The following is a 19935-nucleotide window of genomic DNA, read 5'->3' on the forward strand; positions in this document are numbered from 1 at the left end:
ATGTTTATTTCTTCTGTAAATATGATCATTTTAATACGGACCTAATAGGGATAAATTGGCATTTGCAGCCAGCCTCAATTGGACACTCAAGGAACTGCAGTTTCTTTTTTTTTTACTCAAGCACTGTCTTCATTTTTCAACACATGAGGTTGCTAGTTGGTTAACACAGTCACACAACAGCTTCGTGCAAAGTCTATTTAAGTCAGTAAGAGGGCTAAATCGTTATAATTATTGACTGCTATCAATCACTGCACATCGAGCTGTCTGTTCTTTCATGCCCCTCCCCTCATTCCCTCTGATTTACTGGCTGCACCGTGTTGTTAACCGTTACCTACTCTTATCAAACTGTCAGAGTCAAAGGGTGGGAGAGTCAAGAGTGTTGCTGTTTACACAAGCCGAGACAAAACCTGCACAGACGGCCTTATCTGGAGAGCAACAACACGGCATATCAAGGGAATATTTACTACCCTTTTTAGTTACTTTTTTACTTTTAGATGTGATAGCAATGAGAGATATAAACTAAAGGTGGTTCGCTCTCACCAGTTTGAGGATGCTGGGGTCTCTGAGTCTCTCTCTTAGGATCATGACGGCGTCCCGAGGGCAGCTGCCGGGCGTCTGCTGCACAGTCAGGGTCGGGGAGTTCGTCCAAGTGCAGAACCTTAGCATGCAGCGGTTGTCTGACCAAACACAACGCAGCCCTGAACCGGCAGCAGGACCTGGAGGACTGAGGAGGAGAAACAAAAAGCAAAAAAAGCATTTAAAATAAAAGATAGAAAAGATTACAGAGACTGCCGTACTAAAGAGCCTGATCGGAAATCTTTCTGAGTCATCATGTGCTCACTTGTGCTATATCGTTCGTACCCACTGACACGTTTTCAGTCTCTGTAATTTTGAAACGTTGTGCAAGACCTGCTGTAAAATGAGACGTTTTGGGTGCGGTATAAAAGAATCGCGTGCCCACTTCACCTCTTATCGCAGACATGAATGGGTTTCCTGAGCTGATAATTAAGTCTGCACAATGACTAACTGGGTCCTGGATCATGTGAAGTTTCTAGCAGCTTGTTAAAAAGTTTTTTTGGAAAGCAATAGCTTGACCTTCCTTAGGGATGAGGAACAGGTTCCAGAAAGCTTTTTTAACACCTTATAAAGCGGAAGAAAAAGGTTCCAGGAAGCAAATGAAGGTGTCTGTGTCCAAGAAACTGAAGGAGAACTTTATGGATTTTGTATGTCCGTGTGCACAGCTGCAGCTTTCTCACGACTAAGAGAGTTATATAAGACTGGGTAACAGATGGAACTACATCCTTACGCTGCCAGAACCATGAACAGGTCATGCTGTCCGCCCCTCTGAGCCAGCTGGAGGGGGGTGTCTCCCTCCTGATTGGGTAAGGTCAATAACCTGTGACCTCTTGGTTGTTGAATACAGAAGCGGGCGAGCTGGACCAAACCCAAACGCACTGCGAGGTGGAGGAGAGTTTCTTTGGGTTGTAGATCAGCAGCTAGAAGAAAGACGAAACAGAAAATGACAAGTGACCTCAACTATACTTTATACTGCAAATATCCTGTAAAAACTTTTGCACATTAACTGTTTAGTAGCTCATTTATGTGTTAAAAGGTTGCACTACAAAGCACCATGCATGAAAATGTTATGTAATCTGTCAGGTGCAGACCAGAGACTGTATATAAACATGGATGACATGAAAGCTGTCTTAAAGTGAAGCCAAAACATTCAGAGCTCCCCCTACTGGCTGGCTGCAGTATGGATCATAAACACCACCTCCTCCATGTTAACCAAGCAGCAACCTCCAGTCTTGAAAAGTGAAGCCAATGCGGAAGTGCAAAATCCTGCAGTTCATCGAGTGTCCACTAGAGGCTGACTCCAGGAAAACCAGAAGTCACAACTTACCCATGGGTCCTTTCCTGCATATCATTTCCCATTCTCACTCTATCTTTTTTTCTGATCTACTCTCCTATCTCTAAAAATAAAGGAACAAAAAGCCCAAAAATAAAAGCTTAAAGAGGAGGAGCATGGACAGGAAACATACACTGACATGAGTCACTGAACTTTCCATAACTGTGAGTGTTTGTTTCAAACCGACAAGAATCTGTTCTATTAGAGGAAGGAAGGCACATCAAATCAAAAGCCAATCTCTCTGGCAGACTCTGGCTCCAATAATGGCAGCAGCCCAATATGTCAGCTACATTCGCAGGGGTATTTTTACTTCACTTTTGTACAGCAGGAGAAGGTGGAGATGTGTTGTTGTTATTTATATCCAGTCACGTAACTTTACAGAGTCAAATAGTCAAATATACCCTGTCACTAGAGAAAATATACACTGTAGTTTCAGCTGAACAATTTGTAAAGTCAGCTGGCATTTCAGTACTTTGTGAATGTCTTTCTATTTAGAAGGTTTTTTAAATCTATATCTCTTTAGAACAACTTTAGGCAAATGTGATTATAAGTAAAAAACAATTGCACTGAAACTAAGATTGAGATCATTAAAAAAACAACGTCACCATGACCTTATCTATCTGCCAGGAAGCACTGACCAAAAACTGTCCTCGGCTCGAGCTGCAATCACCTGTGTCCTGCATTGTTGTGTTAGCATGCTAATGTTAGCGCTCTTTAGTTAGCTCGTAGCTTCACATTGCATATAAATTTACACAGAATGAGCGTGATGTAAAAACTCTTACTAACATCCAAATAATCAGTGAGTATGTTCTTCTTCTTCTCTCTAGTTCTTGATTAAAACAGCTTTTATACACAAGGGGAGGAGCCGGCCGTCCCGTCCATGTAAACACGACTCTAACAACAACACAGCCAGCGGGACTCGAGCTTCTCCCTCATTGTAGACAGTCAGGACTCAGAGACACATTTTCTTGATTTCTGCTATAATTAAGTGTAAAAATGTTGCACATTCTTCCTGTAAAAATGCAAATGTATGAAAGGGCTCTTTATCAAAACTGTTGTTTCAGATGTGTGTTTATTTAATAACTACATTTCTACTGTCTGATATTGTTTACAAAAACTCTCACATCTGTCCATTATCCAGTGAACCTTTATCTCAAACTATAGATCTGAGGGCGATACTCTACACACGCTGTCTCCACTCTGTGCAGATGTACAGAACAGCTGCTGCATACAAAGGAATGTACAACAACAACGACGAAAAAAACTAAACGTGGAGATGAAAGAGTAAAGGGGCCTGGGTCGTACAAGGTCAGCAGTACTGAACCTGTCTATCAATAGTGTTGCTACCTGGAAAAACTGGATGCCAACACCTGCTGTTTCACAGTCTTTCACTGGAGCATGAGGGAGTGTAAACAAACGATGTCATGGCATATACACAATCTCAATCCACTGGATCTCTGAACGATGTTTCAACATTAAATATCTGGGTTAATATGACGGAGCAGCTCATGTTGGCACAGATACTCCATATACTCCCTCGTTGTTTTGTCAGCACAGCATGAAAGATCGTTTTGGAGAGGACTAGGAGTTCTTCATCTTTGGGTCTGCCCTCACAGCTGATGTCTTTTCCCGACCCAGAAAAAAGATGTGCAGAAGAATTCCACTCTAATTTCCTCTTCTGCTTCCAACTTGTTTCACCGGAGCCCTGAGATGAACCGAAAATGCCCCGTCACCCCCATAATGGCGCCCGCTAATTGTGACCCAGTTTCAACCAACGTAGAGGAGTGAATGCTGAGCATGCTCGTCAAGCGAAAGTTCAACCAAACAAGAATGTCATTGTCAGACAGAGCCGTAAACAGAGAGCCTCTGAGTGAGCAGGGGCCGACAGACGCTTTGCATTTGCACCTCGCCCATGTTTGCATGGACATTTGTTTTTTCTGAGCAAGTCGTGTCGACAAACTGTACCTCTGTTTTAAAAAGAGGACATACATTAAGGTTGGGTCTGAAATCACACACTCGTTCCCTACTCCCTATGTAGGGAGTTCTCTGTAGTCGGCTATGTCGTGCACTCGTTTGACCCAATGGGAAAAACATTTTGTACTCTACTCTGGCTGCCTCGCCAATCGCAGAACTCAAACGTGCATCTTAACGGCGGCCTTGGATCCATTATAACGGTAAATAACAGCAGGAAATTAAGTGTTTACTAAGATTATACCGATTCTATTTTCACAAAACGAATACATTTTTTTTATCATTTAAAATTGTATATTTCACCCATTATTCCATTTCAAATAACACCGCATCATTAGGTGAAATGAAAATGAAACTAATGCGTAAAAATACTTCAAATGTCAGTTTGCACATGAAGGCAACAATGGAGGTGTCAGCTGCTCTTTACACATTAAGACCATAGACTGTATTAAAGGTGCATTCAGAATATTTCTGAAGATACCAAGATGGACGAGTGCAAGTCAGATGTTTGTTTTTAATAATGTGACCACATTTCATGCTGAGAAATTTTAAGTTCAAATTTATGTGTCGATTAAATAGCTCAGAAAATGTCATTATAATGTCACTGTCCCAGCCCAGACTTAGCAACACAAGGTATTCCTCGTGTTTCTGGAAACACTGGTGTAAATGTCTCTTTGTATTGTAATCACATGTAGTGATGATACCCCTTTGTTAATTTATATATCTGTGCTTTTTTTTATAACGATATGGACCTATGGGTCTGAAATAAAGTATAAAGTAAAGTAATGGATGAAGCCTGAGTGATGTCAACCATCTGTTCCTGCAGGGGGCTCCAGAGGCTCATTGGCAGCAGCCACCATGTTGGAAATCCTGTCTCAGCCTAACTTTCAGTCAACCTAACAACAGGCTGAGAGCTGGAGCTGAGGCAGGTTTTAAGCCTCATGTTTTTTTGGCTGTGGTGTGTTTTTGACTTCCGGTGTTCCTGGAGCCAGCCTCAAGTGGACACTCGACGAACTGCAGGATTGTGCACTTCGGCATTGGCTCCATTTTTCAAGACTGGAGGTTGTTTATTTTTGTCCACTCAATGCTAAATTCTAAACATGGGAATTACAGTACTCTGCATCTAGCCTTTCTAAAAAGAATTTTGGATTATTAACCACCTCCTGGGACAGTAGGGGTCCCCAGTCTCTGGAACTGTTATTTTAGGGCTGAAAGTTTGGGAACCCCTGATTCTAGTTAACAGTTAAATGAGTGGGAAGTTGGAGAAATGTGAACAACAGCTGTCTGATGGTTCAGTGGAAGTGGTGACCTGATGGCAGTTTGTCAAATCCCAGCGGTACAAGATGATGACAGGATTTGAGCATCTGACCCTTTGTGAACATGGTGAATGGTCTAAAAGGAAATAAACTATCATTGCCAACAGTTTGGACTTGGTTTAGCTTCCTTATTTGGGCGTTCAATCCGTTAAAGTTCTTCAAATTGAATAAGAATGCACCTCCTGGCACGCTTTATGTCTTTCCTTTCGACCTCAAATAATAAATAAGAGACGTCAATATTTTGAAATAATGAGACATCATAAAAAAAAAAAAAAATCTGAGGCCAGACGCCAGAAACAACCGGAGTGGGGTGCAGCGCAGAGGAGGATTGTGGGAGTTGATTTAATAGACGCAGAGGTCTGCAAGACAACTCTGATCTGACTGGAGAGGAATAATGGCAGTAATTGCTCCGTCTTTGGAGAACACAGGTTTTCTGCCTGGCTGGACGGTCCTGCACATCATGTGAGGAAAGATTTGGCTGAACAGTCTGATCTCATGTTGGGTTTCAAACCTGCCTCACGCCGAACCAGCCCAGCACTGATTTAACCAGAGAGACAGATGTTGTTTCAATGTTGAAGAGTAACAAGGGTAAGTTGGCAAATCACAAACATTCAAATGGTTGCATTGCCCACGGTTTGACATATCTTGTGAAGATTAAGGTTCGTTCTTCTACTCTGTATCTGTAACTTCCAAAAATAAAACCAAAACTAAAGCCTGAGAACACTGAAGTAAAGTCAAAAAATGTGTTTTTTGTAAACAAGGGAACATAACTTCTCCTGGATGTGCCTAACAGCATCAACAGCAGCTTTTAAAAGATGAAGATTTACACACTCTTTCAAATCATCCATATTTCCTTATATCTGCTCAGCTGAGGAATATCCCTGATCTCTGATCTCTGTGGACCATTCAGGAAGACGTAGATCACAAATTAGGATGTGGGGGAATGGGTTTGAAATTTAAAAAAACTTAACTTTTCTAAGACGCTGAAATAAATCCAAACAAGCCTACACACATTGTGAACGTGCCTGCTGGTTTTTCGGTTGCTCTGGTTTTGTTTTTGAAAGACCAAATGATTCATGCAGCACATTATTCAGACCACCGACTGTATGAGATGGACGAAGTGTCAAAAGTGAAGCCAAACACAACTGACACAAACCAAGCAGCGGTGTCAAAAAATGAAGCCAATGTAGAAGTGCCAAAAAAAACTGCAGTTCCTTGAGTGTCCACTTGAGGCCGGCTCCAGAAGACCCTGATATCCCATACACACTCTATATTAAAATGTCCATTTTGACAGCTAAAATAAAACATGTTTTCAGTCTGGTATGAAGATGATTGTGGTCTGAATAATGTGTTTAACTCCCCTTTCTGATTTTATGATATATAAATAAGTAGGGACGTTACTGATCCGACTGCAGACAGCTGGGTTGTAGCTGTTTGTCAGGAGGCTTAAAGCCCACCTCAGCGTCAGCTCTTTGCCTGTTTTTAGGTTGACCAAAATGTATGATAGAGTCAGCAATTCCAATATGGCGACCACTATTGATGGGCTCCCAAACAGCCCTTCATAAACCCATTTGTTAACATGGAGGAGGCAGAGCTTATACCCTATACTACAGCCAGCCAGTAGGGGGAGCTTCAAATGTTTTGGCTTCAATATTTGGGAGCTGTCATGTCATCTATCTTTTTATACAGTCTTTGATTGAGAACCATCTGAGCTGTAGATTTGCTGCTACACTTTCAATTTCTGTGTCATTACCTTCTTTTGGCTGATTGTCCTTCAAGTTTTTCCACTGCTGAAGATAATCCATGTTGGCCATCGCCCCCACGATCTTTACGTCCAGCAGCCTGAGAGAAACGCCATCACCTTGACTCTGCATTAGTGGCAGGTCCACCTCCCTGCGATCCAACCCTCCAGGAGGAAACTCCTCGTCAGCTACCTGTGCTGATGTGGAAAACCTCTTTAGGACTTCCAGGTAGCTCTCGGGTCCAAGCTGGTCCCTGTTTGCTCTCAGGTACTCTGCAGATTCCTGGGCAACATCCCTGAGGTAATTAAGAGACGCTTCACTCTCACAACGCCTGACCTGGTCTTCAGCGTAAAAGTAGGCAGTTACAGAGACGTCTTCGACATGGTCATGGCCTGTGGAGGGTAAAGCAAACAATTTTGAGAGGTCGTAAAGCAATTGATAAAGGGAAGGAGATATTTAGAGACTTGGTGAGGACATACCAGGAACTGTGAAGCAAAGTGTCAGGCCGTCATCTCCTCTTTTTCCTGTTGTCACATGAGTGAGTTCAGAGCCTTGAACAACAACATAAAGCTCTGCCTCTTCAGGAACATTTGCCTGTAGCTTCACATGAGCCTCCACCTGACCCTGAGGTGAGAAAAAGAAATCCATGTCATAAATCCATCGACAAATCTGCACAGTTGATCGATCGTTTCAGGGAGTTTTAAAGGTAAATGTTAAATATTTGCTGATTCCAGCATCTCGAACGTACGATTGAATTTCATTACTCAAATTACTTCCAAGGTTTTTTGGTTTTCTTTAGATGACATTTCCATAGAGAACTCAACTCATGAGCGCAACAAAGGGATGAAAATTTGTACCCCAACTTATCCCGACCTTTTCCTGCCAGAGTAACAACTCTGTAAGAATTAAGGTTGCGCCAATGTGTAAACGCAGCAGGTAGTCAGGAAAGTTCATTGCTAACAAAGGCAGGGGTGTTAATTTTTATATCCTGGGACTGTTTCGAGAAAGGTGCGTAACAAATTATTCAGATTCTTTTTGCTGGTATGTTCTTTTTCACTCTTTCATTTTATGAAGTGATTATGTCCAATTACACGTACCATTGATATAAAGGTAGCTACTAGCTACTATCATGATAGTGTAGACCAATTTAGATACATCACACTTTACGTGTCCCTTGTTATGTCATATCTTGGTCGCGTCCCTCGACCATCCCTGTCCGATATGGAAGATCTCTTGACACTGATATGAGATGTGCGTATGTGAAAAAGGCTTTCAAGAGAATCTGTCTTGTTTAATATCAGCAGGCTGACAAGTTCATGTCAGAACTCATTGTCCTGACTTTGAAGAGTGAAATTAGACAGCAGGGAAAAGTGTGTGTATGTGTGTGTGTGTGTGTGTGTGGGGGGGGGGTTATTTTCTCACAATGGGAGTGAGGTGCACCCAACAGAGCGTCTTCTTCATGGTCCATCTTCATAATGAGATTCATTATTTCTGTTAGGTTGACCTTGTTGTTTTTTTTTATTTCATTGACCTCACCTAAACTCTGCATCACCTCAAAGACACCCAGATCTCTCACCAGCGTCCATGAACTACTGAACATATTGAGGGGGAAAAAAGAGGCGGATAGATTTTATAATGTAGAGGTGATAGAACCCAAACACAGAAAACAGGATTACTTCTTAAATAACTCATATTTTTTACTACATTTGAAATGTTTCCACACCATTAAACCACCATTTCAGGAGTAAAGCCCTTTTTTACTAGCAGAATTAATAACCAATCGTGGGAACCTTAAGACTTATTCAGTACTCTTTTCTTGAACTGTAAAATAAGGTTAACTGCATCTTGCAAGTTCAAGAGGAAATGCATACTTCAAGTTCTATTATTGTATCATATCCTTATCTTCTGTTTTCTTGTCCTCAGCTTGGGGTTTTATCTGAGGATAAATAGAGCCGTCCTTCATTTATCTTCATTGTTAATACTTTAGGCCAAGGCATCCATCATGTTTAAATGTATTTTAGGGACTCCATCAGCTCAACTTTTGATTTTAAGATTGTAACCATTTCCTCACAAGTCACACACAACCCTTTTTTTTTTTGTTTCCCAATCAAAGACTGATTGAAATACTTGAGGGCTTTTAGTTGGTCTGACTTGTGTGATTATAATTATCACATGGCTGCCAATGAAAAGAAGAAAAAAAGACACACTAAACAGATTTGACAGTGGGATAAAAGAAGAAGAAGAAGTCAGCAGGATCATGTTGGACAGCGGGGAAATTAAGAGTTGTATGTGTAGGTTCTCAGTCATCCAGGTCATTGTAAATTTGAAGCTTGACTCAAAGGAAACTGGACTGGATAAGAGTTGAAGTGTGAGAGAATATGGTGAATCAACACCCAATTGAAGAGAATAATTACATTAATCCTGCACTTGACCATCAAAGGGGAATTTTATATTCTTCAGTTAATCAGAATTGTTTTTATCTATATAAGATTGTTTTGCAGTATATTAATTATCACAGAGATTCGGATTATCTTGGGCCATATATATCAAGCATTGCATCGTATTGTACAGTTTTGTATCATGTCATATCGTATGTGATGCCCACCCTTAGTACCAAAAATAAAATTGTAAACTTGATTGCAGTACTTTGTGCATCCTTCAGGGACAATGAATGTCTAAGTTAAACACATTCCATCGTATTTCCTTTCTACATTTCTTCAAGATTTGTCCGTCTACGTTGGCCTCGGCACTACGGTGTGAAAGGAAGGTGTTTGCAAAAAGACACAGATAAAGGCTGGTTTTCCAAAGTGCGCCTTAATAAGATAATGACATGTGAGAGGTTCTCCACACAGCCTTGTAAGGACAGAACATCTTGTCCCTGGCTAACAGATCAATAATTGGGCTCTCTCAAGGTCTACAATAACAACCATGCCTTCAAACTCTTATCAGTCTTTTTATTTGCTTTGCCTCTAAACTCTTGGCGCTTCAAGACTTGCTATCAGCGTCGGGTCCGTAGACTGATAATGGAGGTCTGAGGTCTGAGTCAGACTGCAGTTTTTCCAGCTTGTTGTGTGCACTAAGTGGTGTGTGTAGTACCACTTAGTGTACACTTAGCCCTGTTAATGTTATCAGTGATTGTTTTTCCACCTTAAAGGAAGATAAGTCGACAGCCTGGCCTGAGGTTTGTAGAGCAATCCTGGTTAGCAAGACACTGGGAATCAGTTACATTTCATACATTTTGAAACAGTAGAATGTCTTTGTTTGGGCCCAAGCACCAACCGTGCAGAGGATCTATTGTTTTGGTTTTCAAGAGTTTGCCAAAATGTGCCAAAGAAATCACATTTTGAGGGCCGAAAAATTCTCTGGAAACTCATGAAAAAAATAGGCCTATTACATTCAATGTGGATCATGCTAATGGGTGTGAAAAATGCCAGTGTGTTTCACTTACATGTATGAAATTTGGTGGAGATATGTATCATGTCCAGAGCGGCAAAAAAAAAAAAGCCCCACACACCCAAACTCTAAACTCAGAAGGAAGTCCACTTCCATTTATTCATTTTGGTGTATTTTTGCCCATTTCCAAGGGTCATACTTGGATTAACTCCTCCTAGGGAATATATCCAATCATGCTCAAATTTGGTGTACAGCTAGAGGAGACCTTGGTGAAGAAAATGTATTAATCTTGGCATGGCTTTGGCGAGCCTTCAACTTTGCATGTTTCACCATCATAAAGGAAGTAGTTTAGAACCCACTGTTCCAATGCCCCACCCTGACCAAAACTTTACAATGAGGGCCCAAACCTGGACACAATATTTGGTGATTATTATAGCGCCACCTATTGCCAATAGGAAATGTTATATTTTGCGCTAGAAGCTACTGCTCCAAGGTTGTCACATATCCACCTCAAACTTGTGTAAAACAATGCTTTAAGATGTTAATTTATCGTAGAAAATTCAAAGGAAGTTGCTGTAGAGGTAGTATGGTATAGAGGGACTTTTCTATTCCAATACTTGGACAAAGATTGTATCTGCTATCACAATAATCCTTTCTATTTATTCTCACATAAAAAAGTCATGATCTCATAAATCATTTTTTTCCCAATAGTGGCCTTAAGCTATGAGATACAAATGTCCATGGAAGACCCAGCAATGTATGTTTTAATATTGTCTTATTTTTTAATATCTTTGGATTCTGTTTCCATTGAATTGTCCAAACAATCTGCAGCAGCCTCACAATATATTGCTATACACAGGTATAATCTGATCAGACAGAACCGCTTGATTCTAACTGTGTCTCCTTTGCCTCGGGGAGACGAGGAAGGGCGGTTACTGACTGGACATAAGACGTCAAACTGATGTGATCTCTGGCCTTTTCTCCAGGGCTTTATCATCACACAAGCTGATCCAGTAACAATGAAATATTCAACACCTTGGTGGTTTAAGCTCATGCTCTCCATATGGGCAGTTCCTATGTCGGGGATAACGTGTTAATTATGGAACAACAACACAAAGAAGTTAAACACAATGCAGTAAAAGATTTAAAGAAAATGCAGCCAGTGCAATAAAACATCATAACTGGATGGAATTAAAAAAAGTGTTTTAATTGAAGCGCAAAATCCAAAGGATCCACACGTGACGTGGTTTGATAATCTCAACATGTTGTTGTCCTTTCAGAGGGGGAAAAAAGTCATCAGATCTGCTGCCTGGTCTCCAGGAAACCAGCAGTCATCAGCTTTAAAGCTCTTTGCAATGATCTCCTGAGTGCAACACGTAGGTGACGTCAGGGGAGCATGATCAGTGCCACTGCAACAACAAAAACAGCTCCAATAACAGCCAGGGCCCTGAATGAGTCAGCAGGGACAGAGTATATGTTATTTTAAATGGTGACAATTTCTTTTTTACAGTGCAGTATTTTTGGAAGCGTATTGCGGAAATAGCAACAGAAGCTCTTATTTATGGAATTGACGGGTATTTATCTGAACTTAAGAAACTCCAGTGAAACAGAACTGTATTGAAGTCTTGAGTGTGGTAGTTAACTGAGCTGGAGGCCTTTTCTCATACTCAGCTGAGACACATACCTCTGATTTAATCTGCTGTGCAAATGAGATACTAATAACTAGCCTGCATGTCAGAAGGGGAGCTGTCAGTAATGCTGGAGCGGTGCCACAGACGTTTCATTTCAGAGAACAGGGCTGCCAAGGACAAACTTATTGTTATATAATAATAATTTAAAAAAAGGAAATAAGTACTGGGACTTTGTGAATGTTGTCTGAAATCAATCCCAAAGCTGTTTTTTTTCATTCAACTGAGTGAGCTAAAGCAATATCAATCAATCTATTCAAACATTTTCTAAAGCTTATGTGGTTTCTTTTCTTCTTCTTCTTCTACAATTTATAGCTTATCTGACATCTCGGGCTGACATGTCTCGCTGTTTGATTCGATTTTAATTCTTGAGGTCATGATTCACTATTCTCGATCCAAAATGATTCTGGATTCTGGATTCAAAGTCTATTTTTGCATGAGTCCATACTTCAGGATCTACTCCAGTCATCTGTAAGACCGGCTGAATTTCTTGCTGCTCTATTTGGCATTCTACTGAGTTAAAGAGCTAGCATTAGCACGATTTTTGGAAGTTATGAATCTATTTTAAATCTCAGAAGATAAGAAAATCAATAGAGAACAGGCAGATAGAGATTTGTTTCTGTATTCAATGGGTTGGCAGTAGCTCAGTCTGTAGGGACTTGGGTTGGGAACTGGAGAGTCGCCAGTTCAAGAACAAAATATGGAAGTTAGTCTGGTTTGCTCGAGAGGTGCCAGGTCACTTCCTGCTGAATACTGCAGAGGTGCCAAAACCCCCAGAGCTCTGATGTGCTCCCTGCTTAGCAGCCCCACTCTGACATCTCTCCATTAGTTAATGTCCACAGGTCCTGTTTGTGAATATGTGTGTGAGAAGCACATCCATCAATAACAGAGTGTTAACCAGAATTTCCCTCAGGGATTGTAAATGTAACATTAAAAAGTATATTTATATCTCACAGCAGATTTCAACGTCAGTGCACAGTCTCCTTGAACTGGAATTATTTTTAATCACAAAGACACATCTGGATGAACAAAATCTCTTTAACCTCAGTCCAGCTCTGGAGCCCAATAAAACCTCTTTAAACACAGGAAGTGCCACACTTTCAGCCCGCAACTCAATGCACCCATTTATCCATTGATCCAGCTGAACAGTGTCTGCTTTGCAGCGTTGCATGTGCGGAGGTGCACCGTAACACTTTACTAAAAGGTGTTACAATAACAGGCTTTATATCACAGCGGCGTTGCCTTGGCCCACCTACACAAAGCCCAGCATTGAAATCTGGATCTCATTCGGCAGTGAGAGTTGCCGCTGTTGAGCCGTGACCTTCAGGGGGAGGAGACGCCACTTCCTCTTAATGGAGAGGTGTGTGTGTCAGCCCGTAATGATTCACATGCCTGGCCTCCAGACTGACTGGTCCTCAATCAGACTCTATGAGCGAGTGAAGGCTACGTTTTTTTTTTGGAGCAAGCATCCCCCCCACCCCACCCCCACCCCCACCCCCCATCTGAAACTGGTGACACAGCAAAACAAGCAGACACTCTGCTTACCAGAAATCTGGCAACGCTTCAGCGAATGGCCCACCCAGTCCGCCACACTCACGGGTAGAATATGGGCGAGAGAGAGAGAGAGAGAGAGAGAGATGTTGGATATGGTGGGGTTGGAGGTGGAAAGGAAGGCGGATGGAAGAAAGGAAAGCAGCCGAGAGAAACGTCGAAAAAGACGATAATTCAAACCACACCTGCCCTCCATGCTCTCTAATATGCTTCCAAAAAGAAAAATATGCACTCTTCACAGTAAAAACGCCAAGAAACAAATGGGTACGAGATCCAATTTTGGCCACATGTTTTCACTGTGGGAGCTGTGCTTTCATTTGTGTAAGGCCGGTCTTCCCCAGGGGCCGAAAAAACCCTCCTGGCTTAAGTTTCACCTGCGACACAAGGCCTGCCAGTCAACAGGCGCACAGTGGGAGAGCCAGGACTGAGAAAGAGAAAAAAACAGAGGGGGAGACTAGTGTGTTCTCATTCTGCTGAAGAGAAAGAGAATTGGAGGTTGAATGTGGGAAACATAACCACACCCGTAAAGTACCCAAACAGACCACCGTTTGTAAGACCACCAACACATCAGAGGCACTTACATAAAGAGGCACCTCTCGTCTGTCCACCTCCATTTTCTCGCCATCCACCAGATGCCTGCAAAACAAAAGCCATGTTACTATAAAGAAAGGAAAATAACAACCAACACTTTTGGCAGGAAGATGATATTTTTAAATCTTACTTTAACAAAGCTTTTTAAAGCACCTCTGAGAAGCTTTCGTTATGCATTGTTTTTGGCGACCCCTGTGGACAAAGTGGTCATTGCTGATATTGTCCTGTATAATTGTAAGTTGGGTTTTTCACCCAAAATAATTCTGCAATTTTCTATCTCTCAAACCGGTCACTCATTGTGAATCTTTTCCATGAAAAATTGTAGCGTGCAGGTAATCACTCCATTCAACGCCTACTACCTGAAACCTTAAGTATATCCATTCAGTCTTCTCCAAGAATGTCTTTTTTTGCTTATCAGTTATTAATCCCATTCCTTTAACTTTTAGTTTGAAAAAGAATCCATGTTCACCTGTGTGTTTGAAGCTACATTAAAGGTTGGAGTCAGTAGAAATGTTGGTAAGCGCTTGTAAACAACGTTCAAACTGGGACCCTCCTCCTTGGCTCATCGACCCCCAGAAGCGCACACTCATTGCAGGACTTAGTGTGTACGTTTACTTCCTGTACCTACACTGCTAGCTACCACACGCTAGCACAAGCTAACCGCCGCTGTCAAACAGAAAGCAGGCCAACTCCACATACGCGAGGGGAAAGCCAACCATGACGTTCAACCTCATTTTGGAACAAGCTTTATCCACTTGTCGTTCGCCTCATTGTGATTATATTTTCTCTTCTTCCAAGACATCCAATGACTGAGTTATAGTCGCTCCTAAACTCACCTGCTGAGCTGTCATTGGCTGGAGGAAACACATCAGCTCCCCGCCTAGAAATGCCCCGAGTCAACCAAAACATCAAAATCTAGACAGAGGAGAGGGTCTCTGCAGACGGAGGCCGTTAAGTGATGACTGAGAGTGGTCATATTTTAAGGTCGTATATATAAGTCTATATTTTATTTTGTAGGAACAACCTCCTGACTCTATCTGGAGCTAGAATAACAGCGTCTGGCTCCTCGGGCAGGAAGCAGCAGCAGCAGCAGCATGAAGGGTAACTGTGTCATCAGCACACACCTGATCCGCTGTGACTTCACTCAGAGCTGTGAATAGTGCATGACTTCAAAGCAGCACAGTGGTGTCGGCTCTACAGGCTGCGCTTTGTCCACACACTCATTTACATGAGCTGGTGCCACACAGAGCAGCTGGGACTGTTTTTCATAGAACATCAAAAGACGACACGGTCTGTCGACGGAGAGACAGCGGAACGAGTTTCTCGCTTCTTTAAGGCGCTATCAGGACTTCAAGTAGTTTTTTATTTTCCATCGTTTATACATCTGAAAAACAGTTTTCTCCTTTGATTTAAAATGTTGTCAGTAAACATTCTCATAAATATATAACCCGGTGATGATGGTGACGGTCTTTAGACAGTATGCAGGAGCTTGCTTACAATTTCTCGATTGATAAAGAAACATTTTGGATGCCTGGTACTTCTATTTTTGTTGACGTGACGGTATATTTAAAAGGTTACAGCGGACCCTCTGCGCCCCCTTTGGTCTTAGTATGAACTTCAGGGCGCAGGTACAGAATGCCCAGGATGAGGACTAAAAGATGCGATCCATTCTTTGTACTAAGGCCTGACCGATATGACATTTTTGGGTCCGATACCAATATTGATATTGCAGAGAAAAAATCTGATACCTATATATCTGCCGATATCTTTCTTAAATCTATGAAATCCGTAGAGATAGATAGATATACATTTACACATTTATGGCGTTGATGCGGATATCAACCCCTTGTGGAAAAGATAAACAGTAAAATGAAGACAAGACTGGAAAGTAATCGTGCATGTACGTGCATTATCGCTTGACTTGAGAGGGATGATGCTTGTTGTAATTCATACAGCGCCCTCTGCTGGCGAAAGAGAAATGCAAGTGTAATATAAGGAAACTCCAATTTAATGCTATTTGATTAGGGGGATAAATCGAGTAATATCGGCGCATATCTGCGATAAATTAGCCGATACAGGATAGTCACTGGATATGCTAATATTGGCCGATATTATCAGCTAGCCGATTAATCGGTCGGGCTCTACTTTGTACCACGCAGTATTCAGCTGCATGAAATCGGCACTTTATCCAACTTGCTGTTTGAATCCCTTCATGTAGTCATGTGATGCTTTAATGACGTATTTTTGTTTGTTTTTGAATGAGTTTGTGGTTCCAACGTCTTTTGTCTTATTGTGTTTTTATGCTCTCAAATTCCCCTCGGGGCAATCAAGGTTTCAATCAATCATTCATTCACAGAGATATTCATGTCGTTTGATTTTTACTTATATTCAAATTTTGGTGTTATTGTGAGCCATGAATCGTATCGAATCGTGTGTTTCCCACCCCTACATGACACCGTGTGCAGGATATATGAGGTCAGTGAATTTAAAACCATAACCCTAGCAGGAGGCTTCAGGACTTTTTCTGTGTATTGGGTCAAACCAAAGATGACTTCATATTATTTTATGAAAAACAAAACTATTGTGCGACGCAGCAGAGCCGCATCAACAACAGGATCCGATATCTTAAAGTAATCAGGCCCAGTCACATTATACTGTAATACACCAGCAGACGACCTCTGGGTTTGAGTAACAATAATATCACTGTCACGTTTGCGTGCTGTAATGATTGTTTTTAATGGAATATCATCGATAGGAGAACCATAAGATGCCACAGGCCTGGGCGTCAGGATCCTACACATTTATTTGTAAAGTGAAACTAAAGAAAGTTTAAGTGTCTTAACGCAGAATAAACATAGCACAAAGTTGGCAGGCTGCGCCCCTTTACATCAACAACTCTGAAATATTCTGGTATGTTTGTGTTTCTGTACGGTTTAAAGAAATAATCTGACGTAAAAAAGGATCCATTTTTATCCAAAAAATAACCACAAGGACACAGAATTAGACACCACATTCGTAGTGTGAGCGTGCACCTCGAATCCCGATGGCTTGTTGTTTCTAGTCGTCACAGGATTTGTGTCCGTCTTTGTCCTCACTCAGCCTGACGACATGTTCAATGTGAACAAGAAACCTGAGCTGGCTGCAGGCCACGCACTCCGAGAGCAGAGCGTGAGAAAAGAGATTACACATAACAAGAGAGCGCACGCTGTCCTACAGCGTTTAGGAAGCTCGTTCTGACATCTGAATATGTGATGGAAATATTTTTTAAAAGCACAGGCAGGTTTCATGTTGTCCTGAACATTTTTACGAGAGATGCGTCATTGAATAATCAAATTCCTCTCACATGACAAACTGCAATCGGTTACAGGCTGCATGGAAAGAGGGAAATACCTGCAAACACAGCTGAAGATATTAATCTGATTTTGGTATAATGGAGATATATTTGGAACTAGATTCACTTATGACTTCTGAAAAAAAAATAAGCTCCAAGTTATGACTACACTTGAAAGCAACATTTCAACTCAGGAGTGAAATGGGATAAATAAATGTGAAGTGCGGCGCGACCGATATCGGATTTTTGGGGCCGATATCGATATTAGGACGAAAAAATATCTGATATCGATATATATCTTTCTTAGATCCATCTCCTATTTCTAGAGATAGATTCATGTAGATTTAGATGAATACATTTGTTGTGTTGCTCCCTTAAAGCAGTTATCAAACACTTTTGGAAAAGTTATATAATGAAGACAAGATGGTCACTCAACTGGAAGGTAGATGCGCATGTTTGGACGTGCATCACTGCTTGAGATTCTGGAGAGTGATAACGCTTGTTGTAATCCATAAAGCGCCCTCTGCTGGCAAAACAATGCTGTATCGGCGCATATCTGTGTTCAAATTAGCCGATACTGATAGTAACTGGATATGCTAATATTGGCGGATATTATCGGCCGGCCGATTAATCGGTCGGGCTCCGGTGTGAAGGTTTACTTCATTTGATGATCTTCAGTAAGGAAGGAAAGGGAAATGTATTGATGTAGCACATTTCAGCAACAAGGCCATTCACAGAGATTTAAACAAGACATCAAACGCATCATGACAAAGGGGAAGAGAAACATTCAGGAGACAGCACTGCAGCACAGAAAGATGCATTTGTTGAAAACTGGGTAAAATTAGTAGAAACATACATTTTCTACTCTCAGACCAGATTTTCTGTAAACTTGTTATGTTTGCCTTCCTTGTCCTGCCAGGTGTGTACGGTCTTCTTGTTCATGTTACCTCATACGTGAAGTTACCTCACATATTTCTGGATGTATTTTCCAATATTTTGAAATAAAGAGGGGAGGATTATGGGGGGAAAAAATAGGAGGACATTGCTTTGGGATAGTAAAAAGTGAATTAAAATTAAGTGGTTCATGTGACGCTTCCTTGACAAAAGACACTGTAGTCTGTATTTCTGAGCTTTAAAAAAAAAGAGAAAATGATTCATATCTAAAGGACAAATAACCTCCTCGAAGAACAACTGCAAACACCAGTTAATAAACTCTCATACTACAAAGTGAAACAGGATTTTAAAACTATCATAAAAAAAACCCATTAAATTAATTCCCACAATCATTGTGGAACTAAAAATGACCTCTACTGCTTTCAGTGATAAGTGAAAGTCCTGCACAGTACAGTCAAAGAAAGTCAGTAAGTGTGAGAGCAGAATGAGAGTAGAATAGGTATGAATCATGAAAGCGCGTTTTTACGGTTTACCTATGAACGCACCACACATTTGATCATCTATGAATCAAAGAATAAAAAAGATGCAAAGTGGAAAACATGGCATTAACCTCCCTGTGCAGTGTTTTAACACCTTAAACTATCTTCATCTAAAGCTTTAGTTTAAAATGATTCAGGTTGCCATTACCTGCTGTCGACTCGTTTTCTTCTCTTCTCCGGTGTGTCGAAAAAAAACTCCCACGACTCTTTCTTTTCACTTTACACTCTCCGTGAATTAGAAATGTAAAGTTTGGTGATTAATCCGTTATAATCCAAATCTCTCCGCCTCGTGTGTGTGTGTGTGTGTGTGTGTGTGTGTGTGTGTGTGTCTGCAGCGGCTGTGAGTTTGTTTGCAGGTGTCGTCAGAGTTGTGTCTCCTCTCTGCTGCTGCTCTCTCCTCTGGTCCAGCCCCCTTCACTGCTCACACACACACACACACACACACACACACACACACACACACACACACACACACACACACACACACACACACACACACACACACACACACACACACACACACACACACACCGGGCTGCACGACTGAACACTCAAATGAAGCCTTAGCAAACTCCCATTATGTGATATGTATTATTTTACATTGAGTGTCTACAGTGAGTTTAAAACGTCATTCCCGGCTTTATTTTCATTGGTTATATTTTCTGTAACAACAAAATAAAAACTTGTGTCTCATCCTTTCATTCTCCACCAATCAGCGACGAGTGGGAGTGACGTCACTTCAACTTGTGCTCAGTTGTTGTGAAGGTGGTTCACAAGAAGCATCTGTAACTTAATGAGGAGATTTTTTAGGTGACTATGAAACAGCCTGAAAAAAATATTTTGATGCCTCTTTGATGACCACAAAAAAAGATTCACAATGAGCGACGAGTTTGATAGTTAAAGACTTTATATGTGATTTTTCACACTTAAATATAATATAAATCAAGTATCTCCTCTGAAAATAACTCTGTGAGTCATGACTGTCTACAATGGGTGTAACACCCGAGTCC

The 19935-nt window shown here is 41.3% G+C and overlaps 1 protein-coding gene across 4 annotated transcripts in view; it reads right to left on the reverse strand.

The window, feature by feature from the left end:
* Positions 1-19295, reverse strand: part of arhgef28a (Rho guanine nucleotide exchange factor (GEF) 28a) — a 57995-nt gene extending 38700 nt beyond the window's left edge. For all 4 annotated transcript variants that reach the window (XM_065965402.1, XM_065965400.1, XM_065965401.1 and 1 more), the window contains exons 1-6: positions 19074-19295; positions 14152-14206; positions 7418-7562; positions 6950-7330; positions 1307-1496; positions 541-724 (exon numbers count right to left, since the gene is read on the reverse strand). In XM_065965402.1, coding sequence (XP_065821474.1) covers positions 541-724; positions 1307-1496; positions 6950-7330; positions 7418-7562; positions 14152-14184 — 933 coding nt within the window. In that variant the 5' untranslated portion in view covers positions 14185-14206; positions 19074-19295. The remainder of the gene's footprint in view (positions 1-540; positions 725-1306; positions 1497-6949; positions 7331-7417; positions 7563-14151; positions 14207-19073) is intronic.
* Between the last annotated feature and the right edge of the window lie 640 nt (positions 19296-19935).

This window comes from Labrus bergylta, chromosome 17, assembly GCF_963930695.1.
Source record: "Labrus bergylta chromosome 17, fLabBer1.1, whole genome shotgun sequence".
Taxonomy (NCBI): domain Eukaryota; kingdom Metazoa; phylum Chordata; class Actinopteri; order Labriformes; family Labridae; genus Labrus; species Labrus bergylta.